Source organism: Aquila chrysaetos, chromosome 17 (assembly GCF_900496995.4).
Source record: "Aquila chrysaetos chrysaetos chromosome 17, bAquChr1.4, whole genome shotgun sequence".
NCBI classification, from domain to species: Eukaryota; Metazoa; Chordata; class Aves; order Accipitriformes; family Accipitridae; genus Aquila; species Aquila chrysaetos.
Window position 1 is genome coordinate 25,515,999 of NC_044020.1, and position 13,479 is coordinate 25,529,477.

At 40.2% G+C, this 13,479-nt stretch overlaps 1 protein-coding gene across 2 annotated transcripts in view; it reads right to left on the minus strand.

Annotated features, from left to right (window-relative positions):
* The window catches only part of BORCS5 (BLOC-1 related complex subunit 5), a 77,245-nt gene that overhangs the window by 16,045 nt on the left and 47,721 nt on the right, over positions 1-13,479 (minus strand). For both annotated transcript variants that reach the window (XM_030041468.2, XM_030041469.2), the window contains exon 3: positions 5,436-5,593. In XM_030041468.2, coding sequence (XP_029897328.1) covers positions 5,436-5,593 — 158 coding nt within the window. The remainder of the gene's footprint in view (positions 1-5,435; positions 5,594-13,479) is intronic.

Consider the following 13,479-nt stretch of genomic DNA (forward strand, 5'->3'; position numbering starts at 1 on the left):
AGACAACGTCCTTCCAAGGTTTCTGGCCCAGAATTCATTCATTCCTAGTGATGGAACAGCATCCCCCACTTAGGCAGCTTTTCCCTTCATCACCACCTTCAAGGTACCTTGTCCTTTAACTTCCACCAGGAACTCCCACCTTCTGCCAGCCCTCTCACCTCTTAAGGAGAGGGGTTCAGAGCCAGGGGTCCTGCCCACAGCAAACCCGTCCTCCCCTCGGGGTGGAACAAAGCCATGTTGACGACCTCAGCAGGCCACATTCCCCAGCACGTTTCGCCAGTAGGTGACAAGTCTCTTCCATAAAACAAACGCTCAAGGTCAAAGAAACAACATAGTTGCAATCAAGGTCAAAAAGCCACAAAGCATTCACAAAAAATAAACTGAAATTCCTAAATCCCCAAATTGCTGGGCATGTTTTACTTCACGCACACGGTGACCTGAACGACTGAATCACAATTTATGAGTCTTAAATACATGGGATAAGCTACAATGTGCTTGTATATAATGCTTGTGTATAAAAGTGCTTTTCTTTTTAGTCTGTTGCTTATAGAAGATAATTATTCAACTCCTATCCATAATTTTAAACAGCTGAAATACATTGGGAGACACGATGTGGTGTATGTGTCGTTCAAAAGTTATTTACTTGCCAAATATTAAGAGATGTATTTCTGGACATCTTAACTACATACTAGAGAACCCCATTACAATTACTTTTTGCAGCAAGCTGGTAAAGAAAAAAAACCCAAAACAAACATAAAAAAATAAATCCATACACATCTTATTCTGGAATATTTGTTCAAAACAATGAGCTATTCCCATAGACGAATTTACAGGTATGAAACAAGCCATACACTGTAATTTGCTATGTGGCAAACCAATTAGTGATATTAATGCCTGCCTGGACAAAAGTTGTTTAACTATTAAGAACAGTTAAGAATATAAAAGTAATGTTTATTACATTTGAAGATGGGGGGGGGGTCCCCAAAGATGTGTATCATCTTAGACTGAGATATTTTTAATTTCATTTTGTACTGTAAAAAGTGTTGTTTTCAGATTTATTGTCAGTCTGGGATTCCTATGGCGATTAAAGCTACAGATAACACTGCATTGATAGTTGTTTTTAGGGCAAAGCATAAGAGCCCTCCCAATGATCGACTTTCAAATACATTCTAAGCACAGTTAATCTAGGAACTCATTTGCCTTTAAGGGTACACACAGGATACTTTGAGAAGCACATCCCCTTTGCCACTATTGGAAGTCTAATAAGAAACGCTGAAGATCTTTTCATTCAAAGCTGCTTTGAAAGGAGCTTAGATGGCTTTCAGCTTCCCTTTTTCTTTCATAGAAAGAAGCTAGGCCTGAATTTTCAAGTGTGACTAGTAATTTTTGGATACTCAGCTTCAGATATTTTGAAAGATGCGATTTTGGAGAAGCTTAGCACCTTGTTCATGAAAAATAGGGTTTGTTTAAAGCACTGAAACTAGACAATTTTGGAGGCACACAAAATCATGGGCCCTTTCTGAAAATTTAGCTCTTGTTCCCCAGCCTTTACCTATTCTACTTCTTTCCCATTCCCTGTTACTCACCATTCCCTAATTAGATGACTCTCCAATTCTCTTCCTGCCACCCAAAACAGGTATCCTCCACTGATAAGGACTTAATGTAAAGTAGCCCTCTCCCTGCTTCATTTCCTTCTTTCCCCCAAGTCATACTTAGTATTTAGTGCTGGTCAACGTTCGCCTTCAAACTAATCTTGGCAGAAACCCTCCACTTTACAGATCGCAAAACTGAGGCAGGCACTCCTGGCGAAGAAATCACATGCAGGTCTCAAACCCAACAGCAGCTGGAGTTGCTCAAAACTTCATACTAATTATAATGCAGATCTACAGCACTGCCATGGCAGAGGCAGATGCGGGATGCAGCAAGTTAAGACCTCCTGTCTACAGCTAGGACCCTAAACCCACCACAGAAACAAGAAATATCACATTCTCCCTAAGGCACGTCGTCAACTCTGTGCCCATCATTAAACATTTTGTGGCAAAAGCACCAAGGTGCAGGCAAGATCAATTTAACCTGTTAACTATCTATAATCGCCTTTTATACCCCAGCATTTTGTAACACACTATCTACTGGGTTTTAAAAATGCACCTTTTTCCTAACATACACATGTAACAAGGTCACATGGGTCCAACATACCATCAGTAGACAGACTAGATCCTGTTCCCAGACCCATCTGAACAGAATGTCCCCAGAAGTCAATAATGTGGTGATTCATCCAATAATCTAAAAATTTTCATTCTACAAAATACCAAAGTATAGACGAATTACCCAGAAAATGCTGCACACGGGCTTTTTTCTTGAAAACTGTCAAATTTTGTGAGATGCCATAACCCTGGATTAACACATACATAAATCCCAAATTGCTGCTCTGTTGTTTTTCAAACTGATAAGGAGAAAAAATTAAAAAGAATCCTAAATATTTCAGTGGTCCTGGAATTAATGCAGTATTGCAACAGATGGTGAGTCAGCTGCCAAAAATTAATATGAAACATAATATTTAATGCATAGTGGTTATTTTTTTTCCCTAAAAAGATGCAAGCACATCCTTTTTTTTTTGGCAGTGAAGACAAAGCCTATTGTCATAAAAATCAATCCCCTCCAAAACCAACAGTTCGGGTATGAGTAAGTGTAACTGCTGAAGAGAGGCAGTTGAGACAACTATCTTCAATCACATCTTCAATTCTTTCCCCTTCAAGGAAACGCTTGGGTAAATGTATTTCTTCTTGAGAGAGAACAGTCACAGCAACCTGGAAGCTGCACAGGTTCTACGTTTAGGAGCAGATACAGATCCAGCCAACACACTGCAAAGAAATTCTGGCTAAACTGGGAAATGGAATGGAGAGCAAAGCTAGACTGTTTTGGTCCCCAAAGTAAGGGAACGCACAGATGGGTCTACTTAGATCTGCAGTAACTACTGTCATGCAATGTTTCTGTTTTCCTTAGCTTATTCTCTTTCCTATTCAGACCCATTTTAATTCAGATTGTGTGCCAATTTACAAACCACCATAGTCAATTATGAGTTATCGAGGACCAATAAATTTACAATAGTACTTTTGAGTTTTGCCAGAAAACAGGAAACTTTTTTTCTGGCCACACAGACAACGAGCAAAAGATATTTGCCCTGGGACATTTTGTCAAGGAAAGACTAAAAAAAAATCCTGGCTGCAGGCAGTACGACTGTAGCATACTATACAGTAGGACTATTACTGCACTGAGTACAGTCAGTGACAGTCTGAAAGGTGAACATACCTCAGACAAATGGTAGGGAATCGGGGACTGAAGCTTACCAACATTTTGTAGGAAAGCTAAAAGCATCAGTCACCTGATAAGTCTGTTATTGGAAGAAAACACTTCAATGCTTACAGAGTTAAAGAAAGGAAAAGGGAAATACTGACTACCGAAATGAGGATAAAAGAATTTACTGTCCAGCTCATGCACACATTATGCTTTTCACAATACACTTCATTTTCTCTTTCATTTTTACTCTTTAGCAGCGGTCAGAGCTTTGTCTACATGGCGAAACTAAATCATTGCTGACAAATGGGTGCAGCCAAATGCGATTTCCTTTGTCTACACTTGTAACGAGAGACATACCCTGCTCTAGTTCAGCTGCACCCCTCGTTGTCAACAACTGTCAACAGCGGTTCAATTTAGTGCACCAAGGAGAGCCCGAACAATTTGGAAAGAATGATTTGAGTGGGTCCCACCCGGCTCCTCCAGAACACACACACAGAACAGCCAATGCAAGAAAAACATTTAAAAATTATTAGGAAAATGAACAGTAAAAACCCACCAGATCTGGCAGAGGAACTGAAAGCATCTGAAGTTACTTAAGTGTTGTGACCAAAAAAAAAACCACCAACCCAACTGACTTGTCAGTTGCCCGAGTTACAGTCGCCCATTTCTTCTTTACTTTGTCAGAGAGGAGTCTGTGATAAAGAAGCTAGTGACAATATCAGTATCATTGTTTTATTTATTTTACGTTAAAAAAAAAACATAAGCCTTACGAACTAGAAGAAAACATCACCATAGCTAATTTGAAAGGCACTCTGCCACTTGCCCTACAGGAGGCAAATACAACTAATGCAGATTGCACTGGTGGCGTCCACCATGACTTTAAATCATGTCGATATTCCCTCTCACACTTTAACAGCCAAAAGAATTACAATCTGCTTGGATTAATGCACTACACTGTCATTAGGCTGGCAATTAAATCCCATTTCTGAGATTGTGTGATCTGAGTCACCAACATCTGCAAATATCTTTACATCTTGTGTAATAGCTGGCCTCAGATCTTGATATACCAAAGTAAAAAGGCCTTTTTAATGGCTCCCACGTTACTTTGGACTTACAACTTCATGATGACAGCAGCTTCTCAAAACAGCCCATGAATCAAATTTATTATCCAGTTTGTCATGTGGGATTTTCTTAACTCTAAGCCAATAAAGCAACAACGAATCAAGGTCATTGTTTATACTGCATGAATAAAAATTAACCACCTGTTCAAAAATTTTTCTTTTGACATTGAAAGGTATTTGGTCTCATAGAGACTTTTGACATATGCAGCATTCACCAGTTCTTCTACACATCTGGCAGTATGTGAGAGAACACTCTCAAATAGCATCTCCTCTCATGCCAGTCTGTCTTGACATTAAAAAAAAAAAAATAAAAAAAAAAATCTGTCAGCCATCCTACTGCTTCCAACATCAGTAGTTACACATGAGAAAGATGATCCCATTGCAGGATGCTCACCCCAGGGATGCTCACCCCAGGCATTAATTTCCTCCCCAAGAGTATCATTGAATATCTGAGTAGATCAGTGATTTTCAAATGATGGTTTAGTGGTAAGAACAGCAGCACAGGAAGGTCTTTTTGCCATACGGATCAGAGAAGAGACAGCATGTTATGGGCTCTGAAAACAAAGTCTAGCTCTACAAACCCATTGAAGAAAGAAAGAACTACTACCTTCTCCAACCATAGATGTTAAGATAACCATTTCTTTCCTTAAATTAGAGCCTAACCATGAGGCATAATAAAATGTATGCTATACAGACCGAAATAAGGAATGCTACCTTTAAAAATTCCAGTCATCTTTTACTTCTTCAACAGTTACTTGCAGTACTTGCCATACCAGAGGAACAGCCACGGTTTACAGCCAGGAATCTATATCCATATCTATATCTATATCTATCTAAAGCCAGGAAACTTTGCTTGAAGTGCAGACCCAAAAAGTTTCTCTACAGGGTTTACTCTGAAGTTGAGGGCTGCAAGCGACCCACGGCTATCTACAGCAAGCACCTGCATCCATAGCACACGATGGCCAAGCCGATGCCCCGAGCCCTTCCCCACCGAAGCAGGCGTGCTGCAGGCAGTACCTCCTTGATCCGCTTCACGAGTGCATTCTGATCAAAGGCAACTGCTTCTGCACACTGGTGAAGATGATCTTGGTACCGGAGACACAGCTGCAGCACCTGCTGGGGGTCCAGCTTTTCCAGTTTGGTGTTGGTCGGAGAGGTCTGCCCACTGAGGAGTCCTACAAGGCAAGGGAAGGACCAGAGTTAATCTGACTGTTCATGGAACTGGTTCAGCTGCAAGCTGAGAGGCAGCAGAACAAACCCAGAAAAAAGCTTTATAAGGGGTAATGAAAAACTAATTCAGGATCTTAGGCTACTGAATAGACTTCAGCAACGTAACAGTCCAGTGAAGGCTAAAAGTAGGAAGGGTGCGGATTGAAGATTTATGGATGTTTAGGATTTATAGCAGTGCAAAGAACAGTTTGCCATACAGCTTACCCCCCCCGAAAGAACTTAAACACAGACTCTAAATGCAGGTCCATTAACGCACCTCAGCTTGGTTTTCAGCGATATGCTGTGTAAAGCTAGTCCTGTTTCTTCTCCTCCACAAACAATCCTAAACGGTAAAAAATGAACCCCCTCCTCATTTATGTATGCCAGAAGGGAAGGGAGTTGAGATCTGCATTCCCATATGGGCATGGTACTCAAACTGTTTTCACTAGAATCATGCTGTCAAAACCAGAGCTCTAAAAATTCACTGATCCCCCAAAACAAACCTGAATAAAAAATGACCCACCTAAGTTAAATTATTAGGGGCGAAATGTCCACGTTTTGCCTACCTTGCCTTTTTTAAGGATTCAGAACCCTTTCATCTTCTAAGATCTTTCTTTACAATCTCAAAGACTAGCAATATATTTTCTTCTTTCTTTTTTTTTTTTTAATATGGAATTAAGATCCTTACCTACTTGCGTGAACAGGTTTCACAAAAAGCTCACCAAAAAAGGGTACTAGACTTAAAATTGGGACACTGGTAATATCCAGAGGAGCAAAATTGTCCAGAGAAATTTCTCCTGCCCATTGTTTGTTGCCTACATAGCACAACTTGAGAACCTTTGCTGAGCTCAAGCATGCGCGTGCCATACTTTCCCCAAAGCTGCTGGAAAAAATTATGCTAAACTCAGGCCATCCTTTTTTTGCTATTTCATTTACTTACTTTCATTTCATTTTCCTTCAGCTTTAGCACAACTTTTTTCTTATTGGGACACCATCTGTGACAACCAGCACATACACACAATCTGCTTTTCCCAAAACATCCGTCAAGCTATGTAAACTGAATTCAGTGACTGCACGCATCTGCCCTTTGGGACTCTCAGTTTACAGACAGGAAAAGACATTAAAACAGCAAATGTAAGCAAGTATCACACTAAGCAATTAAAAAGCAATAAATGCCAGTTATTTGGATTGGAAAAGTTCTTCTAAGAATGTACCTCAGTGGGAAATGGAAACTATTTCGGATGGCCCTCATGCCTATTGGAAGCTCCAACTGGTGACATCGAGTTCTTGCCAAAACACAAGAACAAGATAGAAACCAAGATGTAAGTCAGAAGCATCTTATGAATTTGAGAAAGTTAAACCTTTGAAAACATTTGCAGACAGAAATGAAAACAAAACCAGGACAGCAACTTCATCAGATACCGTGAAGTCGGTTTACTTTTCATCAACACTCAACATTTTATTCTCTCAGGATGCTCTCAATTACTCTTTGCACAAAACCTTTTCTTTCCTCATCTTAAGGGGACAAAAAAGATAATTTTGTTTTACTGACTTGTTGCCCACTACAATTGTGCTGTGTGAGTCAAGAGGTCAGCAGAGGAAACAGACACTTCACTATTTAGTCTCAAACCCCTGTATTAGCAATAGCCAAATTTTTTTTAATGTTTTAAAAAGAATCATCTCAAACAAAATCTTAAGTCCAGCAATATCTATCGCAAATCTTTCAAGCCTACTTTCAGCTGAAGAGCAAAACTTTAATGGGAGCAAACCCACTGAAAGAAATAGGACTTTTCTTAAATGTGTACGTTATGTTCTAGTGCTTCCTCAGTTTGTTAATTCCGATCTTCTATAAAATTATCTTGACAGGATAAATGTTCAAATAATGTTGTCAACTTTTTGTATGTTGAATGTTCACATAGGAATGAAGAGTTCACCATACACCTGAGGCGGTTATCCTGTTTCTGCACCGATCAAATACATGATGTTATCAACCAACTAATTTTCTTTTATTACTAATCTCTCACCAACTTCAAGAGGAGGAAGAAAATTAGACTCTATTTAAGAGACGTAATTAACATGAAGTGTGTATTTTGGCCAACTTACACTGCTTATGAGAATTTTGAAGCAGAATAGGCCCAAGGACTGTAAAATGAGCTATAAAGGAACACGCTACTCAAACTTGTATTATGTACTTATAACCTTGTACAGGTTACATAATGCTAAAAGCAAAATTAATGAACTGTAAGGAGCCTCTAATTCACTATCCAGAAAACACAAGCGCAAGTGAAGGGAGACGTTAACTGTTCAGCTGGAATTCCTTCATAAGAAGGCAGAGGTGGAAATACAATCCAGTACAAATGTTTGGAGTAGCGATAAAAAACAAACAGCATATGCTGCTTAAAGATAGACTATGGTATTATTTTGGGTGATGCAGTAGGGAGAAGCCAAAGGAATTAGCTTCTCCAAAGACCTCTAGGCTCATGACGACAATGCCAGAGAACAATTTAGCTTAGAGTTTCAACTTGCAAGAAAAGAAAAAGTAAACAACAGCACGAAAAAGGCCATGCGGCCATCCACCTGGCAGAAATTCCCATTGTCAAAAAGTCGACCCATCATTTTTTGCTGTTCCCAGTAACTACTTATTGCCCACTCTATAAATATTAACATTTTCTAACATTAACACCCCCCCCCTACTCCGCTCTGGTGAGACCCCACCTGGAGTTCTGCGTCCAGCTCTGGGGTCCCCAGCACAAGACAGACATGGACCTGTTAGAGCAAGTCCAGAGGAGGCCACGAAAATGGTCAGAAGGCTGGAACACCTCTCCTGTGAAGAAAGGCTGAGAGAGTTGGGGTTGTTCAGCCTGGGGAAGAGAAGGCTCCGGGGACACCTCATTGTGACCTTTCAATACTTAAAGGGGGCTTGTAAAAAAGACAGACTTCTTACCAGGGCCTGTAAGTGACAGCACAAGGGACAATGGTTTTAAACCGAAAGAGGGCAGGTGTAGATTGGACACGAGGAAGACATTTTTTACCATGAGGGTGGCAAGACACTGGAACAGGTTGCCCAGAGAAGCTGTGGATGCCCCATCCCTGGAAGTGTTCAAGGCCAGGCTGGATGGGGCTTTGAGCAACCTGGTCTAGTGGAAGCTGTCCCTGCCCGTGGCAGGAGGGTTGGACTAGATCATCTTTAAAGGTTCCTTCTGACCCAAACCACTAAGATTCTATGATTTTATTGATTTGCTGCACTTTATTTTTTAGAATCAGTAGCTTTGCTCCAGAAGAGCACATGGCAACAATAAGTCACCTTGAAACTTCATGGAAGAGAGACTGCAACCACTCAGATCCCAGAAAGGTTTTACCAGGGAAGCCCAGGGAGTAGAAACAGAGAGATGCAGGGCTGGAAAGGACCTCCCCCATGCCACAGAACCCAGATCTCTTCCCTTCCTCATCTCCCCAGCAGCAGGCGGTAAGCCCAAACAGGTTTAACGCAGTACCTCCTCCGTGAGCTCTGCACTTAAGAGACAGCGGCACACTTCCCTATACCCATGAAAAACTTGAGACCCACAGGAAAAACCCTGAACCAGAATCAGTGAGACACAGAAAAGGGTAGGGGGTTTCAAAGGGTGTTGCTGGTATCCTTTGCTCCTATACTAACAGAAAGTTGAGGAGATATCTAAAAGCCTCTAGCAATTCAGCACTGAGAAAGCTTGATTTTTAGAGCAGAGAGATGGCCAGCACTGTGAACCTCCAGGTATTATTAAACAACCCACCTCTTGGAAAATCACTGCTTCCGTCTTAAAGCCTTGTCCCACACTTTGAACTCTCCACTGAACAGGGCCATCCCTCAGTGACTGGTCTACCCAGGGTTTGTAAAAGGATATGAGATCATATCTGTTGCAACAAAATATTTATTAGGTCACTCTTACAAGTGCCAAAAGGGGGAGAGACAGAGGTAACCGAGTGGCTCAGGCTTACTCCCAAAACTGCCAGACTTGAACTTGACCACCAGCACATCTCAGAGCAACTAACTGCTGAGCTACTACCTCTTCACTGAGGAAAGGGTGTTCCTCTGATTTTGTCCGTGTGATTATTACTCCCCAGCCCCCATGAGCACAGTTCTGCTCTTAAATGGGAAGAAAACAGCACCTGAAGTTTTAATTTCTTACTAAATTGAATACTCATTTTTCAAGCTGTTGGTTCTCTTCCAAAGAAGGAGGCACAGCAGGAATCATCTTTGCACCATTTGAAACCTCGAGAAGAGACTGCTTGGCACATGAGTGATGCGACATACCCCAGCACGATAAGGAAAGGCGGCATGGAAGATGTTGTGGCTTGGGGAAAACAAAAATGGGGAAACAGGAGAAGTATTACTGTAGAGCTTTAGCGCATGGACCAAAAATGCTTTGGCAACTGCCAACATGCACAGTCTTGGCTATCAAATTACACCATAAAACAAATACGAAGACAGACCATGTTACGTGCCTGCCACAATGAAGAGAAGTCAAGATCTCCCACCTACTCTGGATACATCTGATCAATAAACAGCATGCCCATGAAGGTGATAAACAGCAACTGGGACAAAGAAAGATTCACATTTCAGCTCCTAAATGGTGCTTTAGAAAAAAACAACCCAATACACCAAGTATGTCATGCATAGAGAAATATCATATATCACTACAAGGCTAGCTGACCCACAGACTTGACAAATCTGTTATTGTTTCCATATTTCTTGGCAAAGCAGAGGCATGTTAAAACCATTTTCCTCCTACTTAGTCATCTCCTTGTTGGTTCCAGGTCAACATACACTTCCAACAAATCACATCCTACTAAGCAGAAGAAAGCTTTTAGTTTAAAAAGCATTTTTATGACTAGAAGTGAAGTTCTTGAAAAAAAAATGCTTTACATGGTATACTGATTCTACATACATACAGAACATAGTAACCCACCATAGTTTTGTTCTGCTGCTTTAATTGACAATCCTAACAACAACTTGAGTGCTTTCCAACCTGAAAAGTATTAATATTTCTTTTTGATTTCTGTATTTCCACTTGTCAATCACCTTTTCAACCAGTAACAGCAGACATTACAAAAAGAAAATCAATAGGTCCACAGTTGTTAATTTATTATTACAGACAGCAAAGCACATGATACTGTGGTCTTGTTACTAATTTTAAGGCCAGAAAGGGTTGCTGTCATCAGCTAACCAATCTTTCTGTGGAATATAAGAGAGGACTTTAAAAGTAACTCCTTATTTAATCAGACCAGAATTCTACCTTGCCCAGAATACTGCTTCCAACATTTGACAACAGTGGACATTTAGAAAACAATATCTTTATCAGTTGTACTTCCTCTACAACAACCTTCCTGCCTCCAAAAGTTATTAATAAAAATTTCAGGCACAAAATACTGTGCTCAGTGAAGCTATGATACTTGAATTTCACTAATCCTTTTTGAAAGGTATAAATTTATCTCTACAATATCCTGTGGCAGTAAGGAAGATGCTTATTTATGGAATGGACAGCATGAAGAAAACTCTTTTCACTTGCTTCACACTTGCTACTCTGTAGTAGTTGTGCTGTGACACAACAGAATCTACAGAGCGGGGTGTACTTCCTCCCACCGCCTTTCCAAGCTCAAGAACCCCACTGATCAGTCTTGTCTCCCGCAGAAGACTTAATTTCTCTGATTACCTCTGTAACACCTTCAAATACCTCTAACCTGAGGCCTGACTTCCCTCTTTAAAAGCCAAGTCAATTCTTCTACAGAGTATAATGGTTACACCTCTAACAATCCAGTTGCTTCTATAAATTGCTACCCCTTTGCTGGACCTACTAATCAGCAAACCCCTTTTTAAGAGTATTGCACGTCACCACCTCTTCTCCCGAGAGCAAGGTTAAATGAAGCAACAGATTACACACCACGATTAGCAATAGCTTGTCAACTTTACAGAGGCGTTCCCGGATCTGGTACCTGCTTCTGGAGGTTTATTACCATCTACGTCACTATTTTTTCTAAAACCTCTTCTGTGAACACTTCTCATTCATCCTTGTAAAGAATGACATACTTCTTTTGTAGCAAATGCTGATTCAACTAATTGATTTTGCTTTTGTGAAATTCTTCTCTGAAGACAATCCCACAGACTCTTCAGCAAGCCTCTGGAGAGTCTAAAAAGCTTTTATTAAGTATATGCTAGCAGAAAGCTGTTTTCAAGTAATTTCTACTCTGGTGTCCTCATGATTTTCTATTTAACCTGCTAGAGTTTGTGATCTTTTAGTCTCCTAACACAAGGTTCTTTTTGCCCTTTTTTTTGAGTGGTTATCTTTTTGCCTACAGCTCCCTTCACACTGCTTTAACTACACTGTTTTTCCCTCTCCCATCCTTCAAAAATCACCTGTGCTGCCTGCAATTTACTGCATTTCAGCTGTTCCCAACTTCTGCTCTTACTACCCTCATTTTTTATGGGACTCCTCTTCATAAACTTAATCCAAGACAGCAAAACTTTTTCAGCTCTTATATTCCTTATTCAGTTTGAGCAGACTATGGTTACAGTTTATATAATAGCATTGAGTCATTTCATTTACCCTCATTAAGACAGCATTAGTTTTAGCTTAAAAAGCACTAGTGTTTTTCAAGTCTCCAGGAATTTTCCTGTGTTCCAAGAGTATTTAAAAACAATCAACCCCACGACTTGCCTCATCAAGCATTTCTAAAGCTCCTGGGTAGAAGCTACCCAGTCTGGCCAGCTTCTTAAATAAAGTCTGGCCTCAGTGGCCACAGGTTAACTATTACAGTCGCCTTTCTTGTTGCTATTTGCATGGGGAGATTGTTTTGCCAGTACCTTCAGGCATCCTAAGGACCAAAAAAAGATCCACACAAGAAACAGATGAAATTACATCCCTAAAGACCGAGTCTTCTTTCTTGACTGTTACTGCTTGCACAAGTTTGGAGGCAGCAACTTGCTATTAGTTGAGATAGAGAGCTTGTTTCCATATACTCTCCATGCAGAACAGCTTTAATATGACATATGGAAAAGAAATAATTGCACCTGTACGTGCAGCAGAATAAAAAGGCATTAAAAGACTTCCAAACAAGTAAGGCAATCAGATTTACAGGGCTCTTACTGACTAAATGCTTTGAATTTTAATTGTGTACTTCCTCTCTCATTCTTGAAGACTAAGTAAAGACTACATTTTCAACAAACCCTGAAGAGTCAAAATAGCCTTTTGGGGGGCTGTTTTGTTTTGTTGTGGGTTTTTTGTTTGGTTGGTTGGTTGGTTTTTTTAATAACACCTCAGTTGGGAAACATCAAAATTTATACACTCAAATTTGGAAACCCAGGCTACCCTTAAGAAAAGGGCATACACCATAGAATTAATAAATGTCAACCGTAAAGAAGCTGAAGGAAAGTAAAAAAGAAAAAAAAAAGAAAAAAAAAAAAATCACTGCTACTCACCCAGAAATCTTTAAGTTCAAATGTGGATGACCACATGATCTTTTTCACAGACCAGTTTATTTTCTAAAAATCTCACTGATAAAACACCTTGTAATAAAATACATATTCACTCCAAGACAAAAGTTGGCTTTGTCGACTGTGTATTTTCAATTCCTTTGAACTTTAATGGGGGAACACAATGACTGTAGGCAAACTGAATAGCTATTATGTGAGCAAAGAACATATTTGTACTGTGGCAAGGAATGTTGGCTGTAACAGCAGATTTTCCCTCTACTTTGGAGTCAGTACCATGTGATCATTTACTTCTGCATGGGCGACAGATGGGCTGAAGACTCTCATCTTGTCACATCTTTTCACAGGCAACTTTTCTGACCGCAGAGCTCAAATATGCTCTCAGTA